The sequence below is a fragment of the Anabrus simplex genome, chromosome 6, assembly GCF_040414725.1.
Source record: "Anabrus simplex isolate iqAnaSimp1 chromosome 6, ASM4041472v1, whole genome shotgun sequence".
Taxonomy (NCBI): domain Eukaryota; kingdom Metazoa; phylum Arthropoda; class Insecta; order Orthoptera; family Tettigoniidae; genus Anabrus; species Anabrus simplex.
The window spans coordinates 17,964,499-17,977,618 of NC_090270.1; the positions used below are offsets into that span (position 1 = coordinate 17,964,499).

The window sequence follows — 13,120 nt, forward strand, 5'->3', positions numbered from 1 at the left end:
AAACTGCAGGTCAACTTTTGGAAGGAACGTTCCTTATACCTGTTGTCTCTTGTAGCCCCTAACCACACCTTAGTAAGTACTTACAAATAGCAATACTATATCTTCATCTTGCTTTCATCTCTCCCACTGTCCCTTTTGCCAGCTCATCACTCACATTCTTAACCATTCCTAGAAAAATGTTAGCAATGACCCATTTACATTCCGGGGACCAATACTTCGAAACCTTGATGTATAAAAAGCACCGTGGCTGCTATGTGCATTCGTAGATGTCCAAGGATCTGTAGTTAAACAGACATTAGGGGCCTTTACTGAGGAACAGTCTCAGCATTTGCTTGATGTGAAAATGGGAAACCACCGAAAACCATCTTGAGGACTGCCGGCAATGGGGTTCTAATCCACCATCTCCCAAATATAAGCTAACAGCTACGTAACACAAACCATGTAGCCAACTCGCTCTGTAAATCCAGTATAAGGGTCCAAAATCATCTTTCGTCATTTAGAGAAGGTTGTGGATATATGGTAAATAACAGTGTAAGTGGCTGGTCCAGTGTCTTTTTTTCTCTCTCATTTTGTGTATATCACTCCTCTTTTGTGCTGGTAAAGATTATGATAGCAGCTTTTGCTGCAGTACCTCACAGGTTGCAGTCAATGACGGAATTTCAGGACTCAGGACGCAAAGATTCACGTGACGGGACTAGCAATAGCTATTCAGGACCTGATATTTGAGTACCATGTAGGCCTACATTATCAGAACTATGTGAACCGGTAGAATTTTTCATTAAAAAAAATATTAGTCTATTATTATTATTATTATTATTATTATTATTATTATTATTATTATTATTATTATTATTATTATTATTATTCTTGTTTCGTATAGGCCAGCTAAGGACCACGACATTCAACTATTGCATTTTGGAATGGGCTTTGATGTTTGCCCAGTAGTTGCGCATCCTCAGGCTGTGTTGCTCCTTCCTCTCCTTTGTCCAAAGGGCGCCAGTCTTCCTTGTTGATAATCTGTCCTGGAACTTCTTATGTTTAAGCATCTTCCTGAGTGCTGTACGATCCTTTAAGATTCCTTCTGTTATTCCCAGTTCCTGTAGATCTTTATTCACTTCCATCAACCATGGTGACTTGGTCTTCCTATTTTGCCAGTAGCTGAGAATCCGGTTGGTCAACCTGGTAGGATGCATCCTGTAGACGTGCCCATAGAATGCTAGGCGTCTCTTCCTTGCTACATTCGTTATTCTTTCACAGTACTTGTAGAGCTCTTGGTTAGGCCGTCTTTTATAACTGTCCCCTTCCTTGACTGGCCCCAGTATCTTCCTCATTATCTTTCTTTCCTGGATTTCAAGTTTTTCCATGAGTCCCTTCCTGTTGAATGTTAGACATTCTGAAGCATATAAGGCTTCAGGGCGGATGACTGTCTGGTAGTGCTTCATCTTAGTATTACGAGAGAGACACTTTTTATTATACGTAATCTTGGTCAGTTGGTAGGCCATTTCAAGCCTGTTAACTCGAGTTGACAAAGCTGTTCCTTCAGAGAGATTGGATTCCAACCATTCTCCCAAGTACTTAAACCTATTGGTTTTCCTGATCTCTCCCTGTTCCAGATGCAACGTACAAGGAGATTCACCGATGTTCGTGATGAATTGTGTTTTTTCGAGAGACACATGTAGCCCAACCTTTGCTGCTTGTTGTCTGAGAACATTTAGTTGTTTCACTGAAGTTTCTATTGAATTAGATATCAGGGCCAGATCATCGGCATACGCCAGACAGTCAACATTGAGCTCATTGCGCTTATGTCCCAAATAAATGCCACTTGGAATCTCCATTCTAGCTAACTCCTTTCGCCACTCTCTTATTACTTTCTCCAAGGCACAGTTAAAGAGGAGAGGGGACAGACCATCTCCCTGTCTCACTCCTGATTTAATTTCAAAACTTTCTGATATGACTCCTCTGAACTTTACTCGTGACCTGGTGTTGCTTAAAGTCTGTTTGATTAGGTTATGGGTCTTCTCATCAAGTCCTAGTTCCTGCAAAATCTTCATAAGAGTAGGTCTGTCTACCGAGTCATACGCCTTTGTAAAGTCGACGAAAATGACAACGTATTTCTTACCGGCCATTTTTGCTTGATGTAATACTGATTGCAGATTGAGTATCTGTTCTGTACAAGATCGTCCTTTTCTAAATCCTGCCTGGTACTCTCCTAATTGTGGGTCTAGTTGAGGTTCGGCTCTATTTAATAAGGCTTTAGAGAAAATTTTGTATGTGACTGGTACCAATGAGATTCCTCGATAATTATTGATGTCAGTCAAGTCTCCTTTCTTGTGCAAGGGATGAATCAGTGCAGTGGTCCAGTCACTAGGTAATGTTTCGGTCTCCCAGATGTTTTGTAGAATTTCTGTCAGCTTGCTTACAGTCTTGTCTCCAGCCTGCTTCCATAGTTCGGCTACTATCGAATCTTCTCCGGATGCTTTGTTGTTTTTCAGAGACTGGATGATTTGTATTACTTCTTCTTTGGATGGTGGTTGCGAGTTTGGTTGTTTGATGTTGTCTTGGTAAACAAAAAAGGTATCAGGTGATTCACAATTAAGGAGATTATTATTTCTTTCTTTCTTGCGAACCGGCCAAACTTAGGACCACGCCAATACCACTTCACTTCCTTCTAATCATCCCTTCTTCCTTCCTCTTTCTCCACAGTGCCTTCATTCTTTCAGAATGTTGCGCTCTTCTCTCTTCAGTCCATCTTCCCCCTCTGCGCTCTTTCTTTTCTTCAACCAGAACTTTTATGTTGGAAAGTCTTTTCCTGAATTGGTCTCTATCACGACATTCTTCATCTGCAATTCCTAACCTCTTGAGTTCTTCCTTCATCTGCTTGGCATATCCCCCCTGGCTCTTCAAGTAGTATATTTTATTAAAAATTTGTTTATTTAACCTTGTTGGATCCATTCTGACCATGTGTCCATAGAATTGCAGCCGTCTTTTCCTTATTGTTGTTTCCAGGTCTTCTGTTCTTCTTCTTCTTCTTCTTATTATTATTATTATTATTATTATTATTATTATTATTATTATTATTATTATTATTATTATTATTATTATTATTATTATTATTATTATTATTATTATTATTATTATTATTATTATTATTATTATTATTATTATTGGGTACCTTATTTTAATGTGTTTCTAGAAACCGTTTTCCTGTAATTGAACTTTTGTCCACATAAATCGTATCAGATGTAATACCCATCCACTCACTCACTGTCCAGAACACGAGGTGAAACTCGAGATACAAGGTGGGAAGAACACGTGTATCCAATCAGCAAGTAACAGGATAGGAATACCAGTACTGCTACTAAACTGTTACAAAAATATTGCTCGCGCCTGCGCAGGAGTGAATGCTTAAAGCAAGCTGCTGTGCGTCCTAATATCCGTTAGCCAATCAGGATCTCCCTACCTTTCTCTTGGTTTCGTTGAGACAGTTACGTTTGTATTAGGGTTTCCGGAGGAACATAATATTTCTGGAACAGCTTACTGTTATGGATTAGGTTACAGTATCATGTTACTGTATGTAACTTCCATCTCTAGCAGATATGGTATGTTCTTCATCCAAAAGGATGAAACTTAGGCTACTTCAGACCAAACTTGTGACTTCATCCCAAGTGCTTGGCACTCTTTTCTATGAATATGATTTTATCCACTTTAGCTATTTTCTCAGTTGCTACATTTCCCACATCAAGATATGAGGGTGACCCCTTCAGAAACTAGCTCTGCAGGGGATGAGAAAGACTCTATCTAGAAGAACTTGGAATGCTGAAGGGAGAGGTCAAGTCTATGGAAATAGGAAGATTTACTACAGTTGATGAATACACTGGTTCTGGATTCACTTTGAATAATGAAATATTCATTCCTTTAACCCTTACCACTCGTCTGTCGGGTGAGGCCCGACATTACGATATTCCCATTCTGGTCGCATGTCGGGGGAGATTTTATCACCCACCGCTCTTCTGCTGTCTCTTAACCGACAAAATAATGATGATATACTGTAATGCCATCTTTTGGTTCTGCGTGGAACTTTGTAGAATCCAGATACTATTTGACAGTCAGTCAAAAATCTATTATTTAGATGGCAGTGTAGATGTTAGGTGTCCACTCACGCACACAAAAGCTCAAGCGATAGTAAACAAACGTGGTCGCCATGCGCTCTTCTACATGTAGTCATATGTATGTTGTATATGTCAGGCAACACACACAACCACAGTATTTTCGCACCTCTGCTCCTAATGAATATATCTAATAGCATTTCATGATGACTAAAAGTGAACTGACGATGGTCAGTTTGTGTACCGTAAGCCAACATGTACATGATGCTGACGGCTCACACAATTATAAATCAACAGATCCAGATTTCAAGAAATCGCCGCTTACAGTGGTTTCAGCCTACAAACTACCACGAGGTATGAAACCGGAGACTGCATAGAGTTTTTCAATAGCTTTTTAGCAATAATTTGTATACTGAAAGTATTAACGAAACCAATCGGTATGTGATAACGATAATAATAATAATAAAAAAAATGGAAGATAATTTGTCTTAAATTCCACATATTGCTTTTATTTGCTCCAGTATGCCTCAAACAACAACATAGCTTGCTGTAAATGTGTATAGCCTAACTACATCATTTAAAAGCAAGTGCTATCTCCAAAATCATGAAAGATGAATACAGGTCATATAAGACAAAAATCTACATGTAAAATACGAGTAGTAGAGACAACACAGAGAACTTTAATTCGAGGGGTAAGGGTTAAATGGAAAAGAATATATTTTTCTACCTTCTTCATCATCAAATAGACCGAAGCATGTCCTATTATATGTAATTATAACATGTTTAACTATTGAATGGTGGAAAATATATTCTGTTTCATTTAAAGGAATACTTATTCTATACTTCTCTTTGTTGCTCACTGTACCTGTCATTTGTTTCTGTTCTAGTCTTCATAACATTCTGTCTTTGCTGTATATTGCTACAAACCGTTTCACGAGTCTTTGCTGGTGGGATTAGAGCAATAATCTGTTTGTGTGGCGTAGTCAGTTGAATCAGAATGCATGGTATTCACACATGTACCATTGTGCCACTAGCACTAATCTCAGAGTGCAGTGTTGGTATTCCATATTAGAGAACTTGTAAACATTCGAGGAAATTATACAGAATTTGATATGCCATTGTGTTGTATTTAGAACGCAGACGTGCCCAAAAAATTCATGTGAATTGGTCTGAGCTCACAAGGAAGGGTCACAGCAGTTGTTTTGAAGAACAGAGCAAAACTTTTTTTTTTTTTTTTAATGGTCAGAAACACAAACTCCTTCCACAGATTTAGCTGCTTTGATGCAACGGTGTGCACAGGAAAGAGAAAAATAGGTTTCCGCTATCTACCTGTAAACAGTGCAGTGGTTACAACTCACAAGACAGGTTTGTGTCTGATGTTAGAGTTGATCACTTTACTTGTGCAGTGTGGAAGTGTGTACAGTACAGTTGCTCTTGACAATGAGACAGATGTTAATAGTGAAACTGTTGGTGGATTACTTTCTATCACTGTTATTAATTATCTAAAGATCCACCTTGTCAGTACAATGCAAAGCCTAGTACATTTGCTAATACAGTAGAGTCTCGCTCAACCGACCTTCGCTTATCTGACATTCCGTGTTATCCGACACTGGTAGGCTTAATTTGCAGTCATGCGGTAGGACCGGTTTTTTCTCAAGGACAAGTGCAGCAAGTTTTCAGTCATTGTTCAGTTTAGTATTGGTTGGGTGCGGATGTTATAGTTTTCATATCTTCTGTGAGTGTGACGAGTAAATGGAAGATATTGATTCTTTCTGTGCAAAAGAAGTAGTGAGTTAAAAAGACTGGACAAAGGGGAAACTCTTCAAAAAGTGGCTTTAGATTATGGTGTTGGACATGTTACAGTGGGTGACTGGAAACGTAAGAGGGAAGAAATTGAAAAGTGGTGCTCTACCAGAGCAAGTGATGCACTGAAAATTAGAGAAGCAATGAACAATGTGAGTAAGAAAAAGTGAGTGAAGCACTATTTCTTTGCTTCACTCAAAACCGGAAAAAGGGCCTGTCAATATCTGGCCTCATTCTGCAAAAAATGGCGGTATATTTTCAGAAGGAGTTTAATGAATGGAGCCCTAATTTTATTGATGGTGCTGGGTGGCTTGATCGGTGGAAAAAACGGTACGGCATTGGGCAGCTTAATATCTGTGGAGAAAAACTGTCAGCTAAATTCGATGAGGTTGTGAAATTTAAAAGGGAATTTCAGGTAATAATTATTGCTGAAGGATTAACCGGTGATCAGATTTTTAATTGTGATGAGACTGGGCTCAAAATCAAGATGCTGCCATCAAAACTCTCGCAGCCCAAAACCAAGACGTCTGCACCTGGCTACAAGCGTAGTAAGGAAAGTGTTACTGTTCTTGCCTGTAGTAATGTTACTGGGAACTTAAGAGCAAAATTGCTTATGATCGGTAAAGCAAAGAAGCCTAGAACATTTAAAAACTTTTATTACACGAATCAGAAGGCTGCGTGGATGTCTGCTGACTTCTTAAAAGACTGTTACTTTACACAGTTTGTTCCAGATGTGGAAACATTTCACGCTTCAAACAATCTCCCTACAAAAGCTCTCCTTCTGCTAGACAACGCTCCATCACACCCAAATGAAGAGCAACTTATAAAAGTTGACATCAAAGTCATGTTCCTCCCTCCTGACTTGACGTCATTATGCCGCCAATGGACCAAGGTGTGCTGGAAACATTGAAGAGGAAATATCGGCGGAAACTCCTTTCATCCCTGATAGAGAAAATGGACAATGGCAACAACATGGATAGAAAAGTTAAAATGAATCAACATGAAAGACGTGGCATACTGGATAGCGCAGTCTTGAGAAGAAGTTGAAACAACGGCATTAGGAAGTCTTGGAACATATTGTTGAGTGAGTTTGAACTTCGAGAGCAGGTGGTACAAGAAGACTTGGAAAACATTGTTCCCTTACTGAATTTCATTCCTGGCTGTGAGGATGCTACGACTCAAGATGTGAGTAAGTGGTGTGCACAAGATCAGCTGTTTGAACTAACTGACCCTGATATAATTGGTTTTGTGAATACTAACGAAAACGAGGATGATGAACAAGAACGAGGCATTGCAGAAGAAAAGGAGAAAACGATGACTCACAGTGAAGGATTATCGTCGATGGCGGGATCTTGCAGCAAGAAAACGTGAATCAGCAGGCAAGCAGACATTGTTCACAAGTTTCTTTTCGTAAGACATTTTAAATGTTTTCGATCATTACCGCATGTACTGTACAATTGAATTGATAAGTCAATAAATAGATTATCGTAAAACATAGTAATACAGTATAGCCTTCCTGTTTGTTTTAGTTCATTTTCAAAGATATTCTGTATTATCTGACATTTTCGGTGATCCGACATACTCCAGGTCCCGTTTAGGTCGGATAATCGAGACTCTACTGTACATCAAATACACAAAGATATATAAGTACATGTTTTGAGAATCTGATAATATTAAAAGTTTAAACTTTTAATATGTTTTAGGCTTGACGATGCTGAAATGCCAGAAAACTGAATCTTAATAAGGCTCATTATAGTTCAAGTTTCATTATGATACAGGTTCTCCACCAATCAGAGTACAGATTTTCATTATGATACAGGTTCTCCACTAAAAATTATGATACAACTGTTTGACCAATTAGGTAAGGACAGCATCGCACCTGCGCCTCAAAGCACTAGCTTTGCACTTGTTTCCAAAAGCAAACGTGTCGGACACATATATTAACATCAATGCACCTTCTACTTCCAATATTCCACAACCACACAGCACGTTCCTGCAAATTCACTTCACCAACTGTACAATAAACCATTTGTATTTAAAATAAAGCTAGGTTATGATAACCTTCTATCAAAGCTTTGAAAACATATGGCATTGTCAAGGTCTCTGATCCACTCACGGAAAATCAATAACCCAGCGCATGTGCCCTGTGCTCCGTTCAGTGAACTCAAATATCAAGCGACATCTCGACAGAAATTTATGAATATTTAAAAAATAGAGTAATAAATATCGTCGAGCATAAACAGTCATGTGCAACTCACCTATAATTGCAATTAAGACACTCATGTGGAAATTATAAAACTCACTTTGCTCGTTTTATAAGCATACTCGTGTCTTAATTATTGCCATTAGAGGCTTGTTGCATAATGTACTATTATTGTATTGCTTATAACCAGTTTTATGTTAGGGCACAATCTTTTAAGAAGGTCTAGTACATTTAAGTAAGCTGAAGAAGAGAATATTATTACAATATATGGACAAAACAACCTAGGGATAAAGATGGAAATGTCGATCGTCTCATTATAATGGTTTGTACATACACTGATGAATGTCTGGCTGGTGTCAATTAATACTGTGAGAAGAAGTGTATCTCTCTGCCTAGTAATCCCCTGGTGTGTTCCTCTCTCTCCATATACTCCCCTGGCATGCCACTATATTTCAGTAAATAGACACTAGCACATTCACACAATAACGGCAAAGACTCGTGCAATGGGTAAGATCTTTGTGTGTTCTCTCTCCATTATATATAAAATATATTAACCATTTTAGGGTCTCGAAGAAACTTATGATACAGAAGGAATCCAACTGGGTCGATTCACCTATACTGTACCAGGAACTCCTCTGCAAACATTTATCATCACGGACCAGGCAAGTTCTCTGACTTTTTCTTTCTTTCTTCCTTCCTTCCTACCTTCCTTCCTTCTTCTTTTTCTATCACCCTTAACCAGGGAGCTCCTGGCTTGGGCAGTGGTTTATTAGAAAAAAAACAATGTTCAACCATTCTGATAGAAAGGAGTGTAAGTATACATTTTGTGTTCCAGGCTATTGAGAAAAGAATCCCCTTTAAAGCTGTGCAGCTTAAGATCCTCACCAACCATGGCAATAAGGAATTCACATGTGTGTATAGATTCCGAGTTCATGGAAAACCGACTTCAGAAACAGGATTTGTTACAAGTTAAAAAATGGTTGTTTTTTTGTCTAAAATATGCGATTTTGTTCATAGTGCCATTATTGTATATGCATGTATATCTCGACAGATTTAATATTGTAATATACGCTATTCTTTGTAGAATTCATACACTCACCATTCATTGTGTACATTATATAAATAAATGACATTTTGTACTCTTATTAAAATTTCTTCAGCTTATCCCAGGTTTCTAGAGATGCTGGAACTACCCTGGCTCCTTTTCTGGTGAAAATCCAACTTGGAATCTATTGGTACTTGAACCTCAGCTGTCTGTGCGGAAAGTTAGAATCTAAACTTTTGTGCTAATCACACCCTCATATTTTAAATTTAATGACATAATTGGTAGAAAGAGGCATCTGATATGTTTGTATTTAAAATCAGTTGAATCAAAACAGTATGCTTGGGGATGAGCAGAGGAAGAAAACAGTTAAGCTGAGACTTGGACACATGAATCTGAAATCGATCATCACTTCAAATACCTCAGAAGTGTCCTGTCAGCCAACAACAGAGTTATATATGCAGTTCATCATCGTCAGCTGCAACTCGTATCCGAGTAAACATGTTCTTCAGCAGTTTACATTTTGAATGTTTCATATGACTAAGGCCGTGTGCACACCGAGCGTGCTTCGCATAGTGTGTCGCATGTTGCTCACTGCTAAGCATCACGCTGAGCATAACCAGTGCTTTGTTCCTAAGCCAGGTGTTCACACAGCCCGCGCTCTGCTGTGCTGAACGCCTACCTTACACCTAAGCGAAGCACCAGACAACGTGCAGTGTTCAAATCAAATCAAAATCTCTTTATTTGCAAATGAGGTGTCTACCTCGGTGGCAGATGGTACACTAAAATACATTATTGTCAAGCACTAAATATTAAATTAACAAGAGAAGAAAATTTTCCTATAATACAATATTATACAATTTACGCTAACAATGTTTTCTATTAAACACACAGCTCATCCTTAATCAATTTATATTGTTTACAAAATTCTACTTATAATATCTCCTGTACTACTTACAAATATAGTCAACTGATATACAGTATGTGGAATTACTTCAAATGATACTATACAACTGGTATAAGATTAATATTTACATTGCATTTATTTATTTACTTTTTTTTTTTTTTTTACCCGTTCTGGATCCTAAGTAGCATAACGACCTGCTGCGTCTTACCCAGAGCCCCTTTTGCCACCACTTTTCAGAGTTCCTGAAGGGCCTTCACAGCTACCGTAGCGGTCCCAGGGCCCTCGAAGTCCCCACTGTACTTCACCCCTACAGGCAGTCCCCTACTTTGGCTGTCCAAACTCCTTAGACCAGGGGATGGAATTAATTTATTCACACACATTTTTTTTATTTACAATAACCTGCACTGGAAATTGGGCTGTACCGGTAATTAATGGTTTGGAAGTGCCAGGACTGATATTTGCGGATGATGTGTTATTGATGACGTTAACTTCAGGGGCGATGAATAGGGCCTTAGAGTCAGTGATGCTATTTGCGAGGAAATGGGGATTGAAAATTAATGGAAATAAGTCTAAAATATTGATAGTACAGGTGAACAAAAGAAGAAAGATGGAAGGGAATTGGGTAATACAGGGAGAAAGATTGGAACAGGTAAGGAAGCTGGAATATCTAGGAGTTATTTTTAATGATAAAGGAACTTGGAGTGACCAGATCAAAAGAATGAAATATAGAGGCTTGGCAGCCTTAGCCTCAGTCAGAAATTTGCTACTCAAGTTCCCGGGGATCAGTTATAAAACACTGAGACTCGTGTTCAGGTCGGTAATAGTGGGGAGGGTATTATACGGAGCAGAAGTTTGGGGGCTGGATGAAAAAAGAGAGGAACTAAGAAAGATTGTTAGTAGTTTTGCTAAGTTAGTGATGGGCTTACCGAGGTGTACAGCAAATGTAGGGGCGGAATTAATGTGTGGGGAGGATTTGGAATCAGAGGGTGTGAAAAGAATAGTTAGATATTGGATGAATTTAAAAAGACAGGAAGGTGGGAGAGTTTTACAGGCTGCATATGTACAGCAATTTAAGAGCATGTATAAGGGGGGATGGTTAGAAAAAATAAAAGGATATTTAGAGAGGATAGGATTAGGGCACCTGTGGGGGGAGGTTTGGTCAAAGACAGAAGTGAGAGGGATGAAAATACTAGAAAGGAGAATTAGGGATATCCATAGACAGAAATTATTGGGGGAAAGCAGACTAAGAAATTCGCTGATTGTTTTGACGAAAATAGAGGAGATAGCAGGGTTGAATATTAGATACGTTGATAGGTCAAATCGATATGGGATGATGTGGTGGCTTTTAGGTCTGCCAAGGAATAAGGGCTGGTTACAGGGTAGGGATAAGACAAGGTGTGTACTTTGTGGAGATGTGAATGATGAGTTTCACTTGCTAAGAGACTGTGAGGGAACGAGGGGGTTAAGACATAGATTATTGAGTGCCGAGAATCGGGAAGTACTGGGGAGAGGGGATGAGAACGCAATACTGAGATGGATTCTTAAACAATGGGAAAAAGGGGGTGAATTGAACAGGTATTTTTGTGCGACAAAAAAGGCCTGCGAGAGTAAAATGAAGGAGAGTGAGTTAGAGGGTGGGCAGGGGAATAGGGGGGGAGAATAGTTATCTGTTTAAGGGAAGGAGATAGTAGGTTAAAATTTTAATGGTTTAGTGTATATAGGGACTGAGTATTTAGTTAGGGGAGTTGGGTAAGAGGACAGGATGGCATGGTCTGTTTGTTTTATGATATGTCAGTAATTGTTATTCATTGTAATTTTATTAGGCTAGGATGGTAACTATTTGTGAAGACTGAAATATGGTAAATAATATGTGAAGGCTGAGACGTGGTAAGGGTGAAGTGATATATTTATTGTGATATTTGGAGTTGACGCTGATTGGTGAGTCTTACGATATGTCAGTAATTGTTATTCACTGTAAATTTATTAGGTTATGATGGTAATTATTTGTGAAGGCCGAAATGTGGCAATGGTGAAGTGGTATATTTATTGTTGATGTATATAAGAGAGAGGATAGCATGATAGTGTGGTATGAGATTGAGAGGTGGTATATGAAGCGATGTGTTGGTATTGAAGGGTAGCTGTATTAGCTTTTGGTTGGGTAGGAGGTTTATTTAATGCTAACTAAGGGAGTGTTAAGAGGGACAAGAGTTTTGGATGGTAGAGATTGGAATGTGGTGTTGGTGAAGAGATGGTATATGAGGGTTTGGTATTTTAAGGTGAAGATGGCCTGGTATCTAGATACGATTAAGGTAAGATGTGTCATATTGCTGAAATGAGGTGTTGGAGAAGTGGTGGTATAAAATGGTCGCAGTTATTGAGGACTATGGTTGAAATATGGTGAGAAGCGGTGTTAAGCGGTGTTATTTTGTAAATCTGAGATGTTGTAAATTTAGATTTAGTGGTGTATTGTGGAAGGTATATGAGGTGGATCTGGAATGGAAATTGTGGATAAGAGGTGGTATCTGAATCCGGGAGTTGGTATGTAGATGGTTTATTTATTGCTGAATTAGTTTAGATTTATCAAAAAAAAAAAAAAAAAAAAATGTGGTGTGGGAGAAGTGTTGGTATAGGCGAAGATGGTTTGGTAATGAGATGGTTTAATTTATTGCTGAAACTTTTGGAGTTGGAGAGATGATTGTATTAAGTGCGGGTTGGTAAATGTAGTGTATGATGGATTGAAGGGCAATTGCGGAATGTTGGTTGTTATGGTTTGGACAGAGAGTAAGTTAGAGGACAATGAAGATGACGTATGTGCTGAATCCACAAGGACACGGAATGAGTGGTGGTTGCGATAGCAAATGTAATGCTGAGCATGGCTTGGGTTTTAAAATGAGATCAAGCATGGCTAAATAATGGTCAAGTTGCAACATGAGAGGTAGTAATGCATTGAAATAAAAGTGGTATTTAAGGTAAGTGTGGAGGGAGACCAGTGTTGAAATTTGATTGTAAGTTATTATGATTTTCTGCTGGGTAAGGATTGTGTTATTTATTGTTGTGAA

General features: G+C 38.6%; 1 protein-coding gene across 1 annotated transcript in view; it reads left to right on the forward strand.

Annotated features, from left to right (window-relative positions):
• LOC136875416 (SUN domain-containing protein 3) overlaps positions 1-9,096 on the forward strand; it is a 205,185-nt gene extending 196,089 nt beyond the window's left edge. Inside the window, exons 13-14 of the mRNA XM_067148972.2 lie at positions 8,676-8,774; positions 8,948-9,096. Of these exons, the coding sequence (XP_067005073.2) occupies positions 8,676-8,774; positions 8,948-9,085 (237 nt within the window). The 3' untranslated portion in view covers positions 9,086-9,096. The remainder of the gene's footprint in view (positions 1-8,675; positions 8,775-8,947) is intronic.
• The last annotated feature ends 4,024 nt before the right edge of the window (positions 9,097-13,120 follow it).